The sequence below is a fragment of the Lampris incognitus genome, chromosome 7, assembly GCF_029633865.1.
Source record: "Lampris incognitus isolate fLamInc1 chromosome 7, fLamInc1.hap2, whole genome shotgun sequence".
Classification (NCBI taxonomy): domain Eukaryota; kingdom Metazoa; phylum Chordata; class Actinopteri; order Lampriformes; family Lampridae; genus Lampris; species Lampris incognitus.
Genome location: NC_079217.1, coordinates 66,628,722 through 66,652,472, shown reverse-complemented (window position 1 = coordinate 66,652,472; position 23,751 = coordinate 66,628,722). Strand labels below are relative to the sequence as shown.

General features: G+C 47.7%; 2 protein-coding genes across 2 annotated transcripts in view; one reads left to right on the top strand and one right to left on the bottom strand.

Annotated features, from left to right (window-relative positions):
- Positions 1-1,936: 1,936 nt before the first annotated feature.
- On the bottom strand, positions 1,937-6,451 carry wdr74 (WD repeat domain 74). Its single transcript, XM_056283255.1, has 2 exons — positions 5,769-6,451; positions 1,937-2,822 (listed from the first exon to the last, which is right to left on the bottom strand). Exons 1-2 carry the CDS (start codon positions 6,372-6,374, stop codon positions 2,277-2,279), a joined length of 1,152 nt encoding a protein of 383 aa, XP_056139230.1. The 5' UTR covers positions 6,375-6,451; the 3' UTR covers positions 1,937-2,276.
- A 4,521-nt stretch (positions 6,452-10,972) lies between these two features.
- The window catches only part of LOC130115698 (protein IWS1 homolog), a 44,134-nt gene continuing 31,355 nt past the window's right edge, over positions 10,973-23,751 (top strand). The window contains exons 1-5 of the mRNA XM_056283480.1: positions 10,973-11,142; positions 12,947-13,029; positions 16,595-17,207; positions 17,961-18,020; positions 21,523-21,730. Of these exons, the coding sequence (XP_056139455.1) occupies positions 11,100-11,142; positions 12,947-13,029; positions 16,595-17,207; positions 17,961-18,020; positions 21,523-21,730 (1,007 nt within the window). The 5' untranslated portion in view covers positions 10,973-11,099. The remainder of the gene's footprint in view (positions 11,143-12,946; positions 13,030-16,594; positions 17,208-17,960; positions 18,021-21,522; positions 21,731-23,751) is intronic.

Below are 23,751 nucleotides of genomic sequence, written 5' to 3'. Positions count from 1 at the left end.
AAAATACACAAACCAAACCACGTGTGAAGCCCCAAAATCACATCCCATGAACTGATATGTGACCAAGGGTTAAAAAGGTCATCTGTTGCTATTGGAAATCCAGAAGAACAGGTCAAGAGCTTACTCTTAGCAGTTGAGAGGACCAAGAGAACTTGAAGGGAAAATCCACCTTAAAACAAACAGAATTCACATGTCGGTGTTTGTAAAATACCTCGTACAGATTTACTGCGGATGTTGATGTTACGTGAGTTACAACTCCCAGGCCGTAGAAAGCCATTATGACCCTTGCTATGGACGTTGATGAAAGAAATATGGTTGGTTGTCAGTGACTGAACAATTCCTTCGTTGCCATAACGCTGAGGACAAAGACTTAAGTCATTCAGGTCATTAATGCTGTGTTCATAGCTCATGCTTTTACAAGATGTTTGAATAAAAGGTTTTCTTGAAACTAGAAGACAAATTCTGAGTCACTCTGGCAGAGTTCTCCGTCTTCATCTGGATTTGAGCATCATGGATCATAAAACCATATGTAAAATCTGATTTATTTTGGTGGATTGTCCCTTTGTGGAGACTTCCTCTCATTCCAGACTGTAATGTTAGTCATGTGATGCTGTTACAGAATAAAATGTTTCATTCATTTTTTGAGCTTCTCCTTTTGAATCGCTCCAGACTGTAGTCGAAGCGAGAGCTCGGAAGTTACAAAAATATTTCCAGATTTTTACATGATGGACGGACGGACTGCATCTCTGGGCTGGATGAGAACTCTATGATGTTTCCCAGCACCAACATGTTGGAAACCCTTGAAAACCACATTTTTTCTTGATAAACCCCAGGTTTTACACAATCATTGCAAAGTATTTCAGTCAAACATACAATTATATTCTTTAAAATGATGATTTAGAAGAGCTGGACATGGCTGGTCACAGGAGGAAGTATGACTGCTTTAGTTCAGAGGAGAGCCACATGTTGAATTGGAGGATCTGCAGTTTCTCACCCCACATACTGGGGGTATGTGGGGTGAGAAACAGGGGGTATCTGGAATAATGTGTTATTAAATGGTCAACTTTTTAGCTAGGATAAGATTTACTGTGTTTTATTTTCATTGTTCTCTAACACGCATTTACACCAGCGGATAGAGTTGTTTTGTGGTAATTAAGTCTTTTGAGCACATTGTACCTTGAGCCACCTTAAAACCTTCACCGACCCACTCCTGGATCCCATGTAGTTCACCTACAGAGCCAACAGGTCTGTGGACTATGCAGTAAACATGGCACTCCAGTTCATCCTCCAGCACCTGGACTCTGCAGGAACTATGCCAATATCCTGTTTGTGGATTTCAGCTCCGCCTTCAACACCCATCATCCCGGGTCTGCTGCAGAACAAGCTCTCCCAGCTGCACATGCCTGACTCCACCTGCAGGTGGATCACCGACTTCCTATCTGACAGGGAGCAGCAAGTGAAGCTGGGGAAACACGTCTCTGACTCTCGGACCATCAGCACCGGTTCCCCTTAAGGTTGTGTCCTTTCCCCTCTATGTTTCTCCCTGTACCCTGTATACAAACAGCTGCACCTCCAGTCACCACTCAGTCATGCTCCTAAAGTTTTCTGACAACACCACCTTCATTGGGCTTATTTTTGGTGGGGATGACTCCACCTACAGGTGGGTGATTGATCATCTGGTGTCCTGGTGCGGTCATAAACAACTTGGCTGCACCATGAAACAATCATGAAATAGTTATGACTAGCTAGTCACGTCTTGTTTCACATGACTAGCTAGCTAGCTGACTAGTGACTGGCTAGTCTTGTTTCATGCAGACCAGACAACAGCATCATGTTAGCATCTCCTCCTCCTGCAGCAGGAGAAACAAATCAAAACGTCTTATTTGCATCATTTTAAAGTAACATCTTTGTCCTCTTTCACCAAGTTACAATCAAACTTGCTTGATGGAAACGCGGCTAACAATGACAAAACTGGCATCAATTTCCATTCATGTTTACAGTTTAATAGAGTTTTGTAAAAAGCCGTAGGGACAGATGGGACAGATGGGTCTTGTCAGTAAACAGCAACAAATGCAAACGACTGGGACTGAATATGGCTGCGTTTTAAACGGTTCTGATCCCGTGCTCAGCGCAGCTCTTAGTTCACTGAACCTGTCATGGAGGTGAACAGGAAATCAACGCAAAAGTCCTCAATGTTGGAAAAATAAATCCCTTGTCTCTCATGTCAGGGCAGGTTTGTCTCTGCCGGCTCAAGTTTTTAGAAAAATCTGTTCTGGTCATTGCTGAGCTTTTTTCTTTTTCTTTTTGCTCTTCCTCTTCTGTGTACCTTCATCCTCCTCCTGTTCCTCCTCAGTGGCTTTTCTCTTCATCCTCTCCTGTCCAATCTGTTCCATGCTGTTCCACACCTCATCCTCCTCCTCTTTCACCTCCTCCACCTCCCCGCTCTCCTCCGCAGTGCTGCCTCCTCTTTGCAGGTCTCTGCTGGCCAGCAGGAGGCAGTTGAGGCGGGACTTCAGGTAGACTTTGTGCAGCAGCGAGCGGTCCTCTAGGCTGTGGATCCTCAGGAAGCGGTCCAGGCCGCAGGAAGCCACCACGGGGAGGGAGGAGTGACACTGCAGGGCACGCACGCCACCCGCCAGCCCCTTGAGACAGCCGCGGACCAGCCCTTTCCTCAGGTCCAGCACGGCGATGTTGCCCTGGGTGTTGCCCACGACAACGGCGTTGCCGCTAGCGGGGAGGGAAAGTGCCGTCAGCGGGTATTCTCCGTAGTGAGCCTCCAGCACCGGCCGGCGCTGAGGAGAAGACGGGTCGTACACTCGCACCTAAAGAAAGAGAAGAGGTTTGTTTTTAAGGAGGAATACTACTTTTCCCTTACATGAAACCCATCTGGACGTGCAATCACCACACACTGAGTGTTCAACACAACACAACATCTCACCTGCAACAGTCCCTAAAACATTCACGTGCAGTTACCACACACTGAGTGTTCAACACAACACAACACAACACAACACCTCACCTGCAACAGTCCCTAAAACATTCACGTGCAGTTACCACACACTGAGTGTTTAACACAACACAACACAACACAACACAACACAACACCTCACCTGCAACAGTCCCTAAAACATTCACCATGCTAAACTCGTTTCAACATGAAATGACCTTGTCAATGAGTACAACAGTGTTACCACATGAACATGTGTCTTTTTCTCCCCAGTTGTCCTTGGCCAATCACCCCACTCTTCCGAGCCGTCCCGGTCGCTGCTCCACCCCCTCTGCTGATCCAGGAGGGCTGCAGACTCCCACATGCCTCCTCCCATACATGTGCAGTCACCAGCTGCTTCTTTTCACCTGACAGTGAGGAGTTTCACCAGGGGGACGTACCGCGTGGGAGGATCACACTATTCCCCCCAGTTCCCCCTCCCCCCTGAACAGGCGCCCCTACTGACCAGAGGAGGCGCTAGTGCAGCGACCAGGACACATACCCACATCCGGCTTCCCATCTGCAGACACGGCCAATTGGGTCTGTAGGGACGTCCGACCAAGCCGGAGGGAACACGGGGATTCGAATCAGCGATCCCCGTGTTGGTAGGCAACGGAATAGACCACTACACTACCTGGAGGCCCCAATTATCTTTTTGACGGTGCTTCTACTTTTATTTATTAGCTGTTCATCATTTATTGGTTTTGTCTGCCCTGATTTAACCTTTATTTATGTATTTATTTGGTCACTTCTTCACATTTATTAAGTTTAATGTTTTACCTGATTTCATGTAGTCTGTCTTTTCTCACCAGAACCCTGAACCAGTTCACCTGGAAACCTGCTCTGTCCTCTCTCGTCACATCTGGACATCAGCTCTGTCCTCTCTCATGTCACATCTGGACACCAGCTCTGTCCTCTCTCATGTCACATCTGGACACTAGCTCTGTCCTCTCTCATGTCACTTCTGGACACCAGCTCTGTCCTCTCTCATGTCACATCTGGACACTAGCTCTGTCCTCTCTCATGTCACTTCTGGACACCAGCTCTGTCCTCTCTCATGTCACATCTGGACACCAGCTCTGTCCTCTCTCATGTCACATCTGGACACCAGCTCTGTCTTTTCTCATGTCACTTCTGGACACCAGCTCTGTCTTTTCTCATCTTATCTGTGCTCGTCCATCTAAAGTGAAGCACACTGCACCTCACAGGCCTGGTCTGAGATAAACCACCTGGGCCCACTAGAATATTCCAACACCTTCTGAGGCTGCATCACATGTTCCCTGATTTGTGAGGCCTCTTCAGTTTCTGTGATACACAATCACAACAAAAGGTTTGTTGCTTTATATCTGGTGGAGACACACATCAGCAGTGTGCATCCTGCATGCAGGCCTGCTGAGGAGGAGTATGGCTCATTCTACCAGGCCTGAAGAACATTCTAGAGGAGACACTGAGACACACAAACCGACAGACAGACACACACACACACACATACACAGAAACTGTAAACAGACTCAGAGAAGTTCACAGAAGGTTGAATCAGTTCAACTGGACACAACGTTTATTGACAGAAACGTTTCATCCTCCATGTTAGTGACCTCTTCAGTCTCATCTATGTGAAGAGGGGACGACCATCCCTGAACCGGGGAGGGGGGGGCTAAGAGTACATCTGTCACCATCTTACAATTCTGTGACTGCAACTATTCCCCAATCCTCTGTGAACAGTACACATGACCACTGTAACTCTAGTTAATGGTCACACACACATCTGCATATGAAACTGGTGGTTGGTTTGGGTCGTTATGCCACTGTATTGTTTATAAGGGTGGGACACCTGCAGTCAGGTGAGGACACTGCATTGTTTATAAGGGTGGGGACACCTGCAGTCAGGTGAGGACACTGTATTGTTTATAAGGGTGGGGACACCTGCAGTCAGGTGAGGACACTGTATTGTTTATAAGGGTGGGGACACCTGCAGTCAGGTGAGGACACTGTATTGTTTATAAGGGTGGGGACACCTGCAGTCAGGTGAGGACACTGTATTGTTTATAAGGGTGGGGACACCTGCAGTCAGGTGAGGACACTGTATTGTTTATAAGGGTGGGGACACCTGCAGTCAGGTGAGGACACTGTATTGTTTATAAGGGTGGGGACACCTGCAGTCAGGTGAGGACACTGTATTGTTTATAAGGGTGGGGACACCTGCAGTCAGGTGAGGACACTGTATTGTTTATAAGGGTGGGGACACCTGCAGTCAGGTGAGACTGAAGAGGTCTCTTAGATGATGATGAACCGTGTCTGTCAGTAAACGCCGTGTCCAGATGAACTGATTCAACCTTCTGTGATGTTCTTACCTGGACTACTGAGCAGCATCAAGACACTGTTAACAGAGACTAAACACACAGACTATAGACAGACTGTAAACAGACAGACTGTAGACACACACTGTAAACAGATTGTAGACAGACAGATTGTGGACAGACAGACAGACTGTAAACACAGACAAAGTGTAAACAGACTTTAGACAGACTGTAAAGACACTTTAAACACAGACTTTAGACAGACTGTAGACACAGAAAACAGACAGACCGTAGACAGACAGACGTTAAGCAGACAAACAGACTGTAAACAGACAGACTCTAGACAGACAGACAGAAAACAGACAGACAGACTGTAGACACAGACTTTAGACAGGACTGTAAACAGCCAGACTAGACAGGCAGACTAAACGCAGACTCTAGACAGGCAGGCAGACAGAAAACAGACAGACTATAGACAGACAGACCTGGTGGTAACCGGTGCAGGTCACTATCTTCTCAGAGTCCGGGATGAAGGCCACGTCTCGGACCCACTCGTGCTGCCGTAGGTCCAGCCAGTCGTTCCTCACGTTCTTGGCGGAGAACACGGCTCTGTCCGGCCGGTTCAGGTCCCAGACCTTCAGGCCGTTGTCCTTCCCTCCGGTGGCCACCGTGCTCTTCTGGGACGGGTTCTGCCGCATCCGGTCCACGCTGCCGCCGGCCTGCACCTCCGACACGTGCTCGCTGCTCTCCTCCGTCCACAGGCGCAGCCGGCCGCTCTCCACGCACGTCACCAGCGCGGAGCCGGCGACGGCCAGGCCGGTGAAGCGGCCGTGCGCGGCGTCGCCGCACGGCCTGCTTCCGGTGAAGCGGCCTTTCTCCGCGCTGAACGTGCGGACGCTGCCGTTCGCGGCCGCGACCAGCACCTCCGACTCCGCCGCGTCGCCCCAGCACAGCACGCACACCTCCTGGTCGCGGCTCCAGGTGCTGCTCTCGCAGAAGCTGAAGGCCTTCTTCTCGGCCAGGCTGACGCCTTTCAGGATCCCCGTCTCCGTGCCGACCCACGTGTCGCAGATCTGACTCTTGTCCGCCATCGCAGGTGACTTCAATGCGCACAGTCTACCCAGAAACCCGCCGCCTATGCGCCGCCCGCCATGTTTCGACACACGAGCTCCTCGACAGACTGTCGCGTCAAATGAACGTCACGCCGGAAGCGGAAGTGCGTGACGCTAGGTCCGTCTTTCTTTCGTCCGAGGCAGTGAAACGTTATCGTGGCGAAGCTTTGCAGCGGCGGAGGACCGTAAGCCGAAGGGACACGAGAGCAGCCAGGCCACTCTCGTTCATGGCACGAAGGTGTTTAAAGACGCACATAAACTAACAGCTTTCTTTTTCACGTAGTTTCTATTTCAATTTCACAACTCATACAACCACGTTCACAATGCTGCCTGCTGGTTTTCCCGTTTTTCAGCTGTACCCACGTGGTTTACAGATAACTTAACAAAAGGGAATTAAAACAAAAGCCTTTCCTTCCGCTTGAAGTGTTAGTTGTGATGGCGGTGTGGATGAAAGACCCGAATAAATAAATAAATAAAGCAGGGAAAGGAGGGGGAGGGGTCAGGGGTGGGGGGGCTGTGTACGGGGGGGGGTATGGATGAAAGGCCTGAATAAATAAATAAATAAAACAGGGAAAGAGGGGTGAGGGAGGGGAGCTGTGTATGGGGGGGGTGTGTGGTGGTGGTATGGCTGCGTGAGAGATGGGGTGCATTGAGAGGATAGAGTCGCGTCATGTATGATACGGACTGCACACAAGGGTCTGGAACACTCCACTGTGTCAGTATGGCCTTGGCCGGGCTCCACCTCTTAACAGATGGAGCTTTCTGGAGTCTCAAAGAGTAGGTCATTTGTTCCATCTGATGTATATTTCCCATACTATCTCAATCCATAAATTGGATGTTGGGGGTCAGATTTTTTTTTTTATAAATGTATTTCTGATTTTTCCCTTTTTTCCCCAATTTAGTGGCCAATCGATCCCCATTTTAATTCAAACCCCCACCCTCGTACCGCATGCGTTCGCCAACTGCGTCTCTCCGGCCGGCAGTCTGGAGGGAGTCGCCTCCAGGAGGCCGAACCACTGCTTGTTCCCCGCACCCCAGAGACGCATTCATGTGACGAACACAAGCCGACTCCGCCCCCCTCCCCAGGACGGCGCTGCCAATATTGCTGCTGCACCGGGTCCGGCCATAGTCGGATCTGACGAGACCGGGGCGCGAACCCCGGTCCCCAGTGGGCAACTGCATCCACACAAAGCCGATGCTTAGACCGCTACACCACCGCGGACGGGGGTCAGAGTCTAACCACTTACTTGTGATGCATTTAATTGCTGCTGTTAGTAAGTAATATTTGCTAAAGGTATTTTTTAGCTCTTCCATCGACCCCTTCCGGCATTAATCCCAGTAACGCCAGCTTTGGATCTTTTGTGACGTTTTGGTGGAATACTTCTTTAAGTGCCTCAAACGCCTCTTCCCAAAATGTCCTTAATTTAGGGCATGTCCCAAATATGTGGGTATGGTTGGCAATTTGTGTTCCATAATTTCTCCAGCATTTAATTGAGTGTGTTGGGCCCATTTTAGCCACTATTTCTGGTGTGAGAAAGAATCTCATAGACACCTTCCATTGGAAGTCCCTCCATGTATTTGAATTGGTTACTAGATTTGCTTCAGTGCATATTTCTTCCCACATGTCCTGCGGTATATCTGTGTTCATTTCAGTTTCCCATCTTCCTTTTATCTGCAGGCTATTATTCATATTCAAGCCTAAAAATATTTGGTAAACATGACTTGTGACTTTCTTATCCCCGATCCCTCTTTGTAATTTTATCAAGAACTCTTCCATTGGAGTGGGCGCCAACATGCGATCCCACTCTTTATGTTTTGTTAATTGTAAATACCTGAAAAAATCTGTGGTAGGAAGCATAAACTCCTCTCTCAGCTGTTCAAATGATTTAAGGATGCCAAACAAGTAAACAGGGAAACACAGGTAGGAGAAACAGCTAGAAGAAACACAGGGAGGACAAACAGGTAGGAGAAACAGGTAGGAGAAACACAGGGAGGACAAACAGGTAGGAGAAACACAGGTAGGAGAAACACAGGGAGGACAAACAGGTAGGAGAAACACAGGGAGGACAAACAGGTAGGAGAAACAGGTAGGAGAAACACAGGGAGGACAAACAGGTAGGAGAAACACAGGGAGGACAAACAGGTAGGAGAAACACAGGGAGGACAAACAGGTAGGAGAAACAGGTAGAAGAAACACAGGGAGGACAAACAGGTAGGAGAAACACAGGGAGGACAAACAGGTAGGAGAAACAGGTAGAAGAAACACAGGGAGGACAAACAGGTAGGAGAAACACAGGGAGGACAAACAGGTAGGAGAAACAGGTAGAAGAAACACAGGGAGGACAAACAGGTAGGAGAAACACAGGGAGGACAAACAGGTAGGAGAAACACAGGGAGGACAAACAGATAGGAGAAACAGGTAGGAGAAACACAGGGAGGACAAACAGGTAGGAGAAACACAGGTAGGAGAAACACAGGGAGGACAAACAGGTAGGAGAAACACAGGGAGGACAAACAGGTAGGAGAAACAGGTAGGAGAAACACAGGGAGGACAAACAGGTAGGAGAAACACAGGGAGGACAAACAGGTAGGAGAAACACAGGGAGGACAAACAGGTAGGAGAAACAGGTAGAAGAAACACAGGGAGGACAAACAGGTAGGAGAAACACAGGGAGGACAAACAGATAGGAGAAACAGGTAGAAGAAACACAGGGAGGACAAACAGATAGGAGAAACAGGTAGGAGAAACACAGGGAGGACAAACAGATAGGAGAAACAGGTAGGAGAAACAGGTAGGAGAAACAGATAGGAGAAACAGGTAGGAGAAACACAGGGAGGACAAACAGATAGGAGAAACACAGGGAGGACAAACAGGTAGGAGAAACAGATAGGAGAAACAGGTAGGAGAAACACAGGGAGGACAAACAGATAGGAGAAACAGGTAGGAGAAACAGATAGGAGAAACAGGTAGAAGAAACACAGGGAGGACAAACACAGGGAGGACAAACAGGTAGGACAAACAGGTAGGAGAAACAGGTAGGAGAAACACAGGGAGGACAAACAGATAGGGGAAACAGGTAGGAGAAACACAGGGAGGACAAACAGATAGGAGAAACAGGTAGGAGAAACACAGGGAGGACAAACAGATAGGAGAAACAGGTAGGAGAAACACAGGTAGGAAAAAACAAGTGTGCACTTCCTCCTAGTCCTTTTCCAACATGTAACAACTAATCTGATGTATATGGAGACTTGACTGAGTTTGACGTGTGGATTTGTTGCTCCCTTCACATTATTGGCAGTGGCTTATCTGTATGTTATATCCTGCTTATTACATGTTGGAAATCTTAGAGGAATGGAGATCCGGGGGGATTTGGGCTGTTGCTCATTTTATGGAGGATAAAGAAAATCTACTACAACACAATGGGTTCTGTGAGAAATTCCAACTCCAGTGTACTGTGAAGAACTATAGCAGAATGATGAAAGTCATACCAGTCTCTCCGGGGTCAGCGGTTAAAGAGGACATTCTGTACACAAAGATCTGTCTGGGGCTGAGGAAGCTTTGCATCGAAGGAATAGACTTCCGTGACAATACATGTACAAAGAGTTCTTAGACACTTTCTACTGAAAGAATGTCGTACCAACCCAGTTAGAAGCAAATATGTTTTCAGGGAATTTGGAGCTGAAGAAGTTTAGAAACTAAGAAACAGATACATCTCATTCCCACTTCCTCTTAAGGTAAAAGAGGTTAATTTCCAATGAGATTTACTCAGCGGGTGATTTCCTAAGAATGAGGGCTAACTTCGATGTGAACAACTGTGTATTTTGTGAAAGGGAAGCTGAAAATGTGGAACATGTGTTATTTCGTTGTGAATCAGTAAAGTCTTTCTGGAGTGATATACAGGCCCGACTACAGTCCAGGGAGACAGAGTTGTCACCTCTGACAGTGAACAGAGTCAAGTTTGGTGTTTGGTTGAAAACGGGAAATTGACTCTGTTCTCAATATTCTGTGGTTATTGGGAAAGTTTTTTGTACATAAATGCAAAAAATACTTCAAAGCAAAACGTAGTTTAAACCATTGGAAGAATGAGTTAAAACTCTTGAGTAAGTCACTAAAACTTGCTAAGGACAAGAAAGCCCTTAAACTCTGTTGCGTTTGTGGACACTGCATTCCATTGCCACTGGGTGGCACTGTGAGAGGACGGATGACGGAGAGGGGTTGCTGTAAGGGGACAGAAGAAGAACAAGAGCGCCAGGACAGAAAGTTGGATGGAAGCTACGTGTTGCTGCAGTCGTCTCCCGCGATTCCCTCACCAACATAACAAACTCATTTCTTCATTAGAGAGACTGACGTTAATTTGAGATAGCCCTGCTTTTATTCTCTCGTTCCTTGTTAATTGTATTTCTCTCATTTGTACCTGTTTTTGTTTTGTTATTGTTTTCCTTTGCTCAGCCTGAGGCGGAGGGATTCTGTTGAACAACACAGGAACATGTGCCTTGTTTGTTTCAGATCGCAAATAAAAACCATTACGTCATTACGACGCGACTTGAACCTCCGCGCATGCGTACAAGACCAGAGCGACACCATTTTGTTCAATGTCTCCCGGCTGCGGCGTTTCGTCAAAATAACGTCGTTTCCTTCACTCGCTGCTTCGTATCTGAGCGTTAAAGGGAGTCTTTGTCGTATTCCGTGTGCTGGTCTTGGTGATGGACGGAGAGGGGGAAGAGTTCACGCCCGGGAACCAGTCCGGTGAGAATTACAGCGCTTTGTTTCCTCGTCCTCGGACCCAGGCGCTACTTGGTGGAGCTGGCCGTGGTGGAGTTGAGGGCGGAGGACCCGTTGTAGTTGCGCCCCAGCCGGGTGATTAGTGTGTACTGTGTTCATTACTGTGGTGCTGTGGACACGATGTGGGGTTACGGTGTCAGGAGTTCACCTCATCCGTGCCCAACTACACCCGGGCCCCTGGCCCACGGCGGGCAGGTCCCACTCCCCCATTAAGATCACAATAATGATAATAAGAGGGGAGGGATGCACTTAAATGTATCTGTAAAACCTATAGGTCATAGTTTGTTTCATAGGGCTGTACAACCACATTACGTTATCTGCAATGTATGGAAGCCCTTAACCCGAAACTCCGCAGAGAAACTTCCGCTCTCCCCCAAAGTGAAGGGTTAACCATGCTGGATGCACTCAATAACGTGTGCAAAGTCCATCAAGTCTGGTTGATGTGAGACTAGATGTGTTTTGGGATCGTGGTTCTGGTAATACGGTGACGTATGGCCGGCAGCCATACCAGCATGTACCCTGGCTCTGCTGAATCAGAATCAGAATCTTCATCCCGGAATGACCGGGTATGAGGTTGGCTAGTACTTGGATGGGAGACCTCCCGGGAAACGCTGGTTGCTGCTGGGAATGGTGTTGGTGGGCCAGTAGGGGGCAGTCTTCCATCTGGTCCCAATAAACAACAAAAATGCCAGTGCCCCAGTGCAGTGACGGGGACACTGTGCTGCAGGAGATGCCGTCCTGCAGATGAGACGTTAAACCGAGGTCCTGACTCACTGTGGTCATTAAAGATGCCATGGCTCTTATCACAAAGATTAGGGGGTCCCCGGTGTCCTGGCAACATTCCCAACCTGGCTCTCTCCATCTGGCCACCTAATCACCCCCCCATGTAACTGGCTCAGTGACTCCTCCCTCTCCACTGATGTGTGGTGAGCGTTCTGGTGCATCACCCAGGTGGTGCTGCACATGAGTGGTGGTTGAAGTGAGCCCCCCCCCCACTGTGAAGCGCTTTGGGTGTCTAGATAAAGCGCTGTATAAATGTAATGATTATTATAAGTTAAATGTTGTTGTCATTCCCTGATCTTAAAGGCTGCGTTACATTAAAGGGGGAACATTTTCTGAACTTACTGGACTAGAATGAATAATGCGTGTCTGCCTGCTTGGTCATCATCCACATTACTAATGATCATGTATCAACACGGTGTAAATAATAGGAAAGCGCCATCAGTCATCCACTAAATACAGTCAGTCACATTTTCAGTATGGAGTTATTCAGTCAGAAATACTTCATATGTGTTAGATATGTTTGAGTTTGTCTGTCGCCCAGCCCATAGAAATCCATGTTCATGTCACCTCCTTGAATAGTTCTGCCTTGATTCATTTAACCTGACACCTGACATCATGCTGCTAAAACTAAACACTACTGATCTAGAGTTCACTCGCCTCTGAGCTGAAATACGTTTTATTTTGCTGTCTGTGTCCAGTCTACTGTGTATGTTAAACAACTCGTGGGATACTCACTTGCTGGTTTCTTCCGACCCAGCGCACATTAAAAGGCTACTATTGGAAGCTGCACTAGGTCAGCTTGTGAATGGAATAACTTCAGGTTACATTCAGAATCTATATGTGGATCCTGTGCGTGTCAGTGGTGCATGTACTTGTACTTTCGCTGCTTGAATTAAATGAACGTGCTCCTCATGCTCTCCAGCTTTTTAAAAGAAGCTCCTCTGAGTTTGCTGCTGTGTCTGACCTTTTGTTTCCTCCTCACCAGATGATGGAGGTGGGACCCCGGTTCAGGATGAACACCTGGCTTCAGATGGAGAGGAGGAGATGAGGAGTGACAAACACTCTGAGGTCAGTGCTCAAGCTGCAGGGATCTCCTCACTCTGTGCATGCACTCGGGAATCAACGCTCATTTGCTTTTGACAGCATTCATTTTTGACAGCATCCATCGTGAAGATCAGAGAATTATCTGCCCATTGTAGTCCTTCTGCACGCTGAGTAAGGTGTAGAGCATAGCTGCACTTTGGTAAAAATGGTGTCTAAGTTGTGTAGTATAGGTGTACTTGGTACAAATGGTGTGTAGGTGCTTGTAAGCCTGGACCATGAGTGAATCAAATCAAATGTACCACCTTTCATACAGGTTAGTGCAGTTCAGAGTGCGTCACAGATGACTGACAAGCGATAAGAGAACGATGTGAGAATAATGGGAAACAGAGTTGAATAAAAGCTGGACAAAAAAAAAAAAAAAAAAAAGATTTAAAAGGTGAAACAAAACAAAGACAAATAAAATCAAACAGTGGGATAAAAATATGTGAGAATATTAATAATAATAAAATAACAGATCATAAGATAGAGTAACATTTTACAGCATAGTCCGGGTAGTGTAGCGGTCTATTCTGTTGCCTACCAACACGGGGATCTCCTGTTCAAATCCCAGTGTTACCCCCGGCTTGGTCGGGTGTCCCTACAGACACAACTGGCCGTGTCTGCGGGTGGGAAGCCGGGTGTGGGTATGTGCCCTGGTCACTGCACTAGCGCCTCCTCTGGTCGGTCGGGGTACCTGTTTGAGGAGGAGGGGGAACTTGGGGAATAGCGTGATCCTCCCACGCACTATGTTGCCCCGGTGAAACTCCTCTGTCAGGTGAAAAGAAGTGGATGGTGACTCCGCGTGTATGGGAGGAGGCATGTTGTAGTCTGCTGCCCTCCCCGGATCAGCAGAGGAGGTGAAGCAGTGACCGGGACGGCTCGGGAGAGTGGGGTAATTGGCTGGATACAACTGGGGAGAAAAAGGCGGACCCCCCCCCCCCAAAAAAAAAAAACAGGCTGAAGAGGTGCTTCTTTTAAGTGTTGCTGGTGCATCCACACCCAACCAAGTGTCAGTGGTACATGGACAGTCTAGCTCATTCATACATTGTCAGCGGTGAGTCATTCATACATTGTCAGCGGTGAGGTTATTCATACATTGTCAGCGGTGAGGTTATTCATACATTGTCAGCAGTAAGGTCATTCATACATTGTCAGCGGTGAGGTTATTCATACATTGTCAGCGGTGAGGTCATTCATACATTGTCAGCGGTGAGGTTATTCATACATTGTCAGCAGTAAGGTCATTCATACATTGTCAGAGGTAAGGTCATTCGTACCAAATGAGGTGTTGGGTAATGCCCTTCCATTAAAACAGCCATATTTAGATGGAATGACTCGTGGGCTGTGGTTTTCTGAGTAGTTTCAGGGAGTTGTGATGTGATGTGTAGAAGATTGTTCTTCACAGTGTGTGTTTGCAGACGAGGCAGGCGTGCATTTGGCCTAGTGTCATTTACGTTTACACTAGAGTATATATCACTGGGGGGCGGCACAGTGGTGCAGTGGTTAGCACAGTCGCCTCACAGCAAGTAGGTTCTGAGTTCGAGCCCCGGGGTAGTCCAAACTTGGGGGTCGCACCGGGTCATCCTCTGTGTGCAGTTTGCATGTTCTCCCCGTGTCTGTGTGGGTTTCTTCTGGGGGCTCCGGTTTCCTGCCACAGTCCAAAGACATGTACGTCAGGTGAGATGAAAATCGACCATGTGAAAGAGTTGGTGGGTGGATCCATGTGTGCAAACTGAGACTAGAGAGCCGGCCAGTCTCATGACTCAGTGTAGTGACTGGACGGCAGATAAAGAACCTTTTCCCTTGGTGGCCTGTCAGCAGGTTAAAAAGGCTCACATTATGCTTCAGGAGTTCAGGATGCCGGCGGCTGATGTCGTCTGTACCAACATGAACCACACGCTTCCTCTTCCAAAAGCTGGGACTCTTTTCAGCCAGGAATGACAACCTGCTGTCCTCCCGGTGCATGCTGAGGTAGACAGAGGAGCAGGTTCATAAATCTGACAGACAGAGAGAGAGTGTAGGAAGGAGGACAGATTATAAGCGGTCGTCGTTAGAGGACTTGTGAAGCTGTTAAAAGAAGTGAACTGGTGTAGTGTAGACAGTTTGTCATCCTGTGCTAGTGATTGTTGACTTCTGTTACCTTTCAGGATGTTCTACTTGTCTCATGCACTTCCCCCTCACTGATGTCCTCTGGTGTTGCATATGTGTCACACTTAATTGTTTTAGGTCGTCATACACAATATAATAACACAAAGACAACCCGAGTGAAAACTGAAAATTCTTTTTTTTTTTTTTTTTGTGGATATTTTGACCCTTTTTCTCCCCAATTGCACCTGGCCAATTACCCCACGCTTCCAAGCCGTCCCGGTCACTGCTCCGTCCCCTCGGCTGATCCGGGGAGGCTGCAGACTACCACGTGACTCCTCTGATACATGTGGAATCACCAGCCGCTTCTTCTCACCTGACAGTGAGGAGTTTCACCAGGGGGACGTAGCACATGGGAGGATCATGCTAGTCCCGCCCCCCCCCCCTAACAGGCGCTCTGACCGACCAGAGGAGGCGCTTCTGCAGCGACCAGGACACATACCCACATCCAGCTTCCCACCCACAGACACGGCCAGTTGTGTCTGTAGGGATGCCCGACCAAGCCGGAGGGAACACGGGGATTCGAACCGGCGATCCCTGTATTGGTAGGCAACAGAATAGACCGCCATGCCACCCGGACGCCCCCAGGCCAGATAATTTGATTCCAGTCTGCTGTAGTGACTCCAGTCCAGCTAAGCCCCTTGTTCCCATTGTTTTTGCCCTTTTAAATGCCCAGTCCATGTCAAATGAGTCTTTTATGCTCAATAATTAAGTTACTCCCCTCAACCTTGATATGACCTTGATGACTTGACCTGTGGTGGCCTGTCCAGGGCCAGAAGAGTGGGGTAATTGGTCGGATACAATTGGGGAGAAAAGGGGGGGGGGGGTAAAGAAACAAAATTTAAGGTTTTGGAGTGGCCTAATCAAAGCCCGGACTTGAACTCCATAGAGATGCTGTGGCAGGAACTTGAACAAGCAGTTCATGCTCGAAAACTCTCCAGTTTCACTGAATTACAGCAAATCTGCTAAGAAGTGTAGGCCAAAACTCCTCCACAGCAATGTCAAAGACTGAGCTCCAGTTATAGGAAGCATTTGGTTGCCGCTGTTGCTGCTAAAGTTTGCACAACCAGTCATGAAGTTCAGTGGGACAGTTCTTCACATGGTTGATGTGGGTGTTGGATAACCTTTTTCCTTCCGTAAAAGAAATCATCATTTAAAAACTGTATTTTGTGTTTGCTTGGGTTCTCCTTGTCTTACATTTTTATGAAGATCTGAAACCATGCAATGTGACAAATATGCAAAAATAGAAGAAATCAGGAAGGGGGCAAATACGTTTCCACGACACTTTATGTTATGCTGCTGTGTTGCTGCAGGGTTCTCATTAAATGTGTCATGTGATTGGGTGAGGAACCAACACGTGGCCTGTACTGAAACGGTGACTCAGTGCTGATTGGTTGTTTAACAGGAAGAGGGCAGTGATGGTGAGGAGGATTCCCACCCCATGGACACCAATAGGACAGCCAGCGGCTCTGATGACGAGGTCCACCGAGGGCCCAACAGCGACTCTGAGGTAGAGGCCCCTGATGGCCGTCATGACGACCTCAGCAACAACCAAAAAGACAGTGAGTCTGAACCAGAGGCCCCGAGGCCTGCAGACAGCGAGGACGATGACTCACCAGTCAAACAAACGGGAAGCCCCTGTGACACTGAGGAGCAGAAAGAAGAGAGCTCTCCTGCCAAGCGTCGGGGGAGCAGTTCTGACCTGGAGGAGGGAGGGGTCAACTCAGAGAAGGAGGGGGTTGAGGCAATGGAGGGATTGGGGGTCAGGCGGTCAGAACCAGACAGTGACTCTGACACAGAGACGGCTGCCAAACGCACAACGCCACAGATAGACTCTGAGGAAGAGGATGCAGAGAAGCGTGAGGGGGAGGGAGTAAAGTGGAAGGCTGTCATGCAATCGGATAGTGAGGAAGAAGATGGAGAGAGGAGGAATGCTCCAGCAGGAAGTGAGGGAGAGCCGGGCGAGGGACAAGGGCAGAGGGCAGGAGATGACAGCGATGATGAAGATGATAAACCAGGTACCTTCACCTCGGGACACATCAAATCATATCTTTATAGTACAGTACATATATTTTCATAGTACTACGTAATACTCATTGTTCCACACATATTTTCACAGTACAGTTGACATTCTCCTAGCACTACACATACAAGTGCATATACTTACTCACATGTACGTATGCACTCTGTCATGTACATCTACCTCAGGCATGTATGTAAGTAAGCTGATTACATGTATTTCAGCATCTCTGATATATTCTCTGCACCACTGCACTTTATCACCTCTTATTTCACCTGTCAATCCTTGTGTATATATCTAAAGATTGTTGTGTTGTTATTTGATGTTAAGTACACTTCCATGTATGTGCAAAACTACATGGCCAATAAACTTGATTCTGATATGTCTTCATTGCACTACTGTTGATAAAAACCCTTCATCCAGTAGCAGGTGTTGGCACCCTAATACTACATCTGTACTGTTATTGCTGTGTAGCTCATCTCATGGCAGATTTCAGATGACTGGGTCATGTTATAATGGTAGGCAGGGCATAGTCATATAGGACTGTGATTGGCTGCCAGGAAATCACCCACAGTCAACATGTAGTTGCCCATAAGCATTGAGACCGTTATCCATCTCGACAGACCTTCGACTTTGCATCTTATAATCACATGGGCAGATCTCTTTTTGAGATTTAAATCTTCACCATTAAAAAATGTATGGATTTTTTGTTTGTCTGAATATTATCTATCATTTTATTGTGTGTTTGCAGTGAAGAGGAAGGCGGCCTTGCTGTCAGACAGTGAGGATGAGGAGAAAGCTGACAAACCAGGTGAGACCGTAGCTCTTGGTCCTGCCTCTCACTGTGGCTCCAGGACGATGCTTCAGCATTCACGTATGGCGTTGAGGTTTTATGCATACGGTGCTGTGAAAACGTATTTCCTCCTCCCTAATTTCCTCTATTTTTGCATATCTGCTACTATTACTACCACTACTACTTTTGGCTGCTCCCGTTAGGGGGCGCCACAGCGGATCATCCGTTTCCATCTGTTCCTGTCCTCCGCATCTTCCTCTGTCACGCCAGCCACCTGCATGTCCTCCCTCACCACATCCATAAACCTCCTCTTTGGCCTTCCTCTTTTCCTCAGCCCAGGGGAACGGGGATAGAGGTAGGGGAGATGGAGGGGGTGGAGGAAGAGGGGACGGAGGAGGGGGGGGGGGCGCTGAACAGCCAGCATGAGGACAGGAAACCTTTGGAATAGCAAAACCTTGCAACAGGAAAAACATCACGCATTTCAACTCTCCAAGGATATGGGAGCATAAAATGTGCATCCAGAATGAACAGTGCTGTAGTTATGTTTCTCGATCGTGTTGATAAAGTCAACCAGGTGGTGGAAGTTGGTGTGGTGATTAAGGACACGTTTACTCCTGTTCTGCCGCTCGTTAACCCAGCCAAGAGAATCACCATTTCTAATGCGCCCCCCGTTCATGAGAAATGCAGCTTTGGGAAAGGAGCGTGCAAGATACGGACAGCTAGTGTCCCCGATAAAAATGGTCTCTGCCGGTTGCCAGTGTCCTCACTTGAAACACGTTGTGTCGAGGCAAGGTTTTATGATTCTGAAAAATAATGCAGAGGATTTGGATCTGAAGCTGAAATTCAGGTTTGGCGAGTTTGACTATATTGTCTTTGTTACATCTGGTATGATGAAATGTTTTATGGTGTGGGTCGGAGGGGCATTTAATAAGGTCGTGTCGTGAAAGGAGTGAAGGTAGGTCTGATCCTCAAGGGCCCCCATCGACTTCTGATGCCGCTTGTGGCCAAGCGCCATCGTCCCAAACATTTTACAGGTCACCAAGGGTTTGAGGGCAGTCAAACCCTTGGTGACCTGTAAGAACGTCCTGATTTTCAGGAAAGCATAGCTCCCTTCAGTGTCCACCTGTGTACGAAGAGTGGATACTAACTCACAGTCACTTTCTTCTGTGTCCTCCTCAGATGAAGAGCAGGATGGCTTTTTACATTTTGAAACCCTCTTTTGCTTTTAAATAGTCCTGTCTACCCTCTGTGGGCTTCCTTTTAATAGACTTTTTTGGCATTTCATCAACAGCATCTCTTCCTCTTCCTCAAGTACAGACTCTGCCACTCTGACAGCAGTCTGCTGTATTTGCTTCTTCCGACCACAATTCATATCTCGCCCAGCCAATTCGCTATACTCCCCGTTCTCGCTGTTTTCATTTTCGTTTTCGTTCTGTACAACCTCCCCTACCTGCTCCTCCTGGCCATCAGCTTCCACCTGTTCAAGTCCTGTCACCTTCTCATCGTGATCACCTTTTTTAACCTGCTCAACCAGCCCACCTTCCTCTCCTGCCTGCTCAGTCTGTCCATTTTCCTTGTGTTCTCCAGACTCAGTATCTTTCTGTTTCACAACCTGGTCTGTTTCTCCTTCCCCTCGCTTCCCGGCCTCCTGTCTGCCCCGTGCCGACTTGGCAGCGCCGCCTCCAGACGGAGATGCGTAGCTCGTGGCGGCATCAGGGGAGGATGGGGGCCCTTGAGGATCAGACCTACCCTCACTTCTTTCAGGAAAAGACCTTACTAAATGCCCCCTGACCCACAGCCAAAACATTTCATCATGCCGGATGTAACAAATACAATGTAGTCAAACTCGTCAATCCTGAATTTAAGCTTCAGATCCAAATCCTCCGCATTATCTCTCAGAATCATGAAGCCTTGTCTCCTATGGGACACAGTGTCTCAAGTGAGGAGAATGGCAACCCAAAGAGACCATTTTAATCGGGGACCCTAGCTGTTCATATCTTGCAAGCTCCTTCTCTAAAGCGGCATTCCTCATGTAGGGGGGAGCATTAGAAATGGTGATTCTCGTGGCAGGATTAACCAGCGGCAGAACGGGAGTCAACATGTCCTTAATCACCACACCGCTGTCCACCTCCTGGTTGACTTTATCAACACTATCAAGAAACATGACCATAGCACTCTTCCTTCTGGATGCACATTTTATGCTCCCATATCCCACGTGTTCACCTACCACTGGGCGGCGCTCCTCACCGAGCACGTGACCACCGGAGTCACAATGGCCATGTGGCCCCGCTAAGCCGGTGGTACTGCTACCAAACTAAAGAAAACAACTCCACTTAAATCTACCACTGCAAAAACCTAACTAAAGACTACAAAAAGCACATGAAAAGGACAAGACTAAAGTTTTAGAAACTCACTGACACTGAAGCGACACGCTGCTACTCCGTCCTCTCACTCGCACTTCTGCTCAGAGAGAGAGAGAGAGAGAGAGAGAGAGAGAGAGAGAGAGAGAGAGAGAGATGGAGAGAGAGCTTTTTTTGGCATCAGGCCATTCCTGTGCCTACTTGTCTATAGTGTTGTTGTAGAGCACTTGCATGACAAGGTATACATATAGTGTTGTTGCTGTAACTTGGTATCACGGATGTGATGCTGCTGTTGCTGAAGTTGGGTGCTATTGATGGGTGTAGAGCATTTGTTAGCCCACTCACCCAATATCACCACCAGCTGTCACTGGATGTACTCCGCCCCCCTCTTGGGTTCAGGGATGTCCGTTCCCTCTTCACGTAGATGGCCTCTGTAACTCCCTTCAAACCAGCGTACCTCCCTACCAAGCAGGTGCACATTCTTGAGCATGCATCAAGAGTTGGGTTGTCTCACATTACATTTTGTATGAAGATCTGAAGCAATTAAGTGTGACAAATATGCTAAAATAGAGGCTATCAGGAAGGAGCCAAATACTTTTTCAAAGCACTGTATATTGAGCTACTTAATTCATAGTCAACCCAACTCCTGGTTTAAAGTGTGGTCAACAAATCAACACAAGTCCGTCCTTTCTCTACTGAGCTGATAAACCTACCTGCTCTGCTAACCTTCCAGCAGTCACTTACACTGTCGGCTCAGAGAGGTTGGCCAAAGGTCAACTTTTGGCGTTCATCGACCATCAATTTACTTGGTTTCCATGTCCATGGAACACGTTGAACAGTCTTGAAACTATTTTCCAAACCTAGAAATGCTGTGGAAAATGACCCAGTGGATTCTAGGACTGTCATGGAGGAACGTTTTTTTTTTTGTTTTTTGTTAAACCAGTTACCTGTTGAATGATGGGTCTGGCTGCCTGTTGATGGAGTTGCAACCAAATAATTCCTGAATAACTCCAAAAACATTTACCAAAAAAGTAAAATGACACGATAATCTATGAGAAGGAACCGCATCTCCTGAGATTAACAGAACATCTGTTCAAACATTGTAGGAGCCATTCAGAATAAAGCAGGTTACCCCTGTCCTCCTTTCTGTCCCCCTGCAGTGGTGAAGAGGAGCCGGGCGGTGTCAGACGACGAGAACTCAGACAGTGACGGCGACTCTTTTGGGCCTGACAAAAAGATGGCTGCCAAACTAAGAGAGTTGGGCTCTGACAGCGAAGAGGAGGAGGACAGGATGAAGGATACATCTGGGAAGAGAGATGAGAAGACGCTATTCGGCAGTGACAGTGACTCCGGGGATGATGAGGAAGAGTGAGTACCAGATGGTTTTCATTGAGTAAAGGAACTGTGTGGCTTTCTACTGGAACCCTGCCCTCTAGTGTTCAGTGATGCGAATAACAACAAATTAAAATGGACAAGACAAACTAATTCAAATAGAGAGGCAGCAGATACACAGCACATGTTCTGACATGCCATTTTGAAACACCTTTGGTAGAAACCAGTTCACTGTGATGGCTGCATAGGGCTGTGAGGGTGAGCCGAGTCTTTTGGGAGAGTAGAGCATCATATAACAACACAGCCGGTCTGACTCCTGTGTTTTTAAATGGAGAAATCTGACTCATTTACTTTGTTTTAATTAGTACCACTCAGTAACACCTGCTGATGTCTTGATGCTGCTCAGTAATCCAGGTAAGAACATCACAGAAGGTTAAAGCAGGTCAGCTGGACACAACCTTTACTGACCGATATGTTTCATCATCATCTGAGTGACCTCTTCAGTCTCACCTGACTGCAGGTATCCTCACCCTTATAAACAATACAGTGGCATAACGACCCAAACCAACCACCAGTTTCATATGCAAATATGGGCCTGACCATTAATTAGAGTTACAATGGCCATGTGTACTATTCATGTGTACTAAATCCTCTGTGAATAGTGCATATGAAAGTGGTCGCTGGTTTGGGTTGTTATGCCACTGTATTGTTTATAAGGGTGGGGACACCTGCAGTCAGGTGAGGACACTATTGTTTACAAGGGTGAGACACCTGCAGTCAGTTGTGGACACCTTTGTTTATAAGGGTGGGGACACCTGCAGTCAGGTGAGACACCATTGTTTATGAGGGCGGGGACACCAGTCAGGTGAGGACACTATTGTTTATAAGGGTGGGGACACCTGCAGTCAGGTGAGGACACTATTGTTTGTAAGGGTGGGACACCTGCAGTCAGGTGAGACTGAAGAGGTCACTTAGATGAGTCAGTGTGTTTACATGCACAGGTAAGTGGCGTTACGGTTACAGCTCGAGCAGGACATGTACTTGGACTACTGTCATTGTCCCAGTATACAAGAACTGGGGGAGAATCGATTTACTGACGGAGGTATGTCCCACCCCGGTATGGTAGGTGGTGATATGCCCCCTTTCAGCTGGTTGCTATTGGACCTTCTTCCCATTGACCTGTTGCATCACATACTAAACAAGCCACAAGCAAGTTAGCGAGCAGGTTCCATGTGGAGCGGTGAAAACATGGACAACTTTACAGCGCTGTACCTTTCATACGGACTCTGTGCTTTACTTTTAATACTGTTGATACGACGCTGTTCGACTCCCGGGTGAAAGACCGCTGCGGTAACTATGGATCATGCGCAGAACGCCTAGGCCACTTCGGGGCAGATTGAAGCGTATACATGCCAGAGTAAATCCATCCCCAACCGCATCATCTAGTGTGTTAGTCCCACTTCCAGGAAGTCCATGTAGTAGGATTTCAGTGGGACTAACATGTGTACATGTGTTTTAAAAGTCCGGTTTCAGTCGGACTAACACAATAAATCCACTTTTTCTACCATGGTGTAAATGTACTGAGTGGTGAAACGTGTCTGTCAGTAAATGCTGTGTCCAGATGATCGATTCAACCTGCTGATATTTACTAGTCATAATGTTTGCTAGTCATACTGATATTTACTAGTCTTATGACATTCCTGGCCCTGTGATGGTCTGGCAGCCCGTCCAGGGTGTCTCCCCGCCTGCCGCCTAGTGACTGCTGGGATAGGCTCCAGCATCCCCACCACCCTGAGAGCAGGATAAGCAGGTTGGATGATGGATGGATGATGACATTCACTTGTCATGATGGTTCAGCAAAGCTGAAGTATTACAAGTGGTACCTTGTTAAACATGGGTCATGCTGTAGTTCTGCTGGACCCACCATGGTTGTGGTAGAGTAGCAGCACTGTGGGGTCTTCATTGCAGTTCATGGCAGGATTGATCTCAGTTGAGCTGGAAAAGAGAAGTTGTGCCGATGTGAACAGTGTTTTGCTGAATTCTGTGGGGACAGTAGT

Excerpts from the sequence above, each read along its gene's own strand:
- wdr74 (XM_056283255.1), bottom strand. The coding sequence starts at position 6,374 with ATGGCGGACAAGAGTCAGATCTGCGACACGTGGGTCGGCACGGAGACG. Across the intron at positions 2,823-5,768 it reads CCTGCACCGGTTACCACCAG|GTGCGAGTGTACGACCCGTC; the intron begins GTCTGTCTGTCT and ends CTCTTTCTTTAG.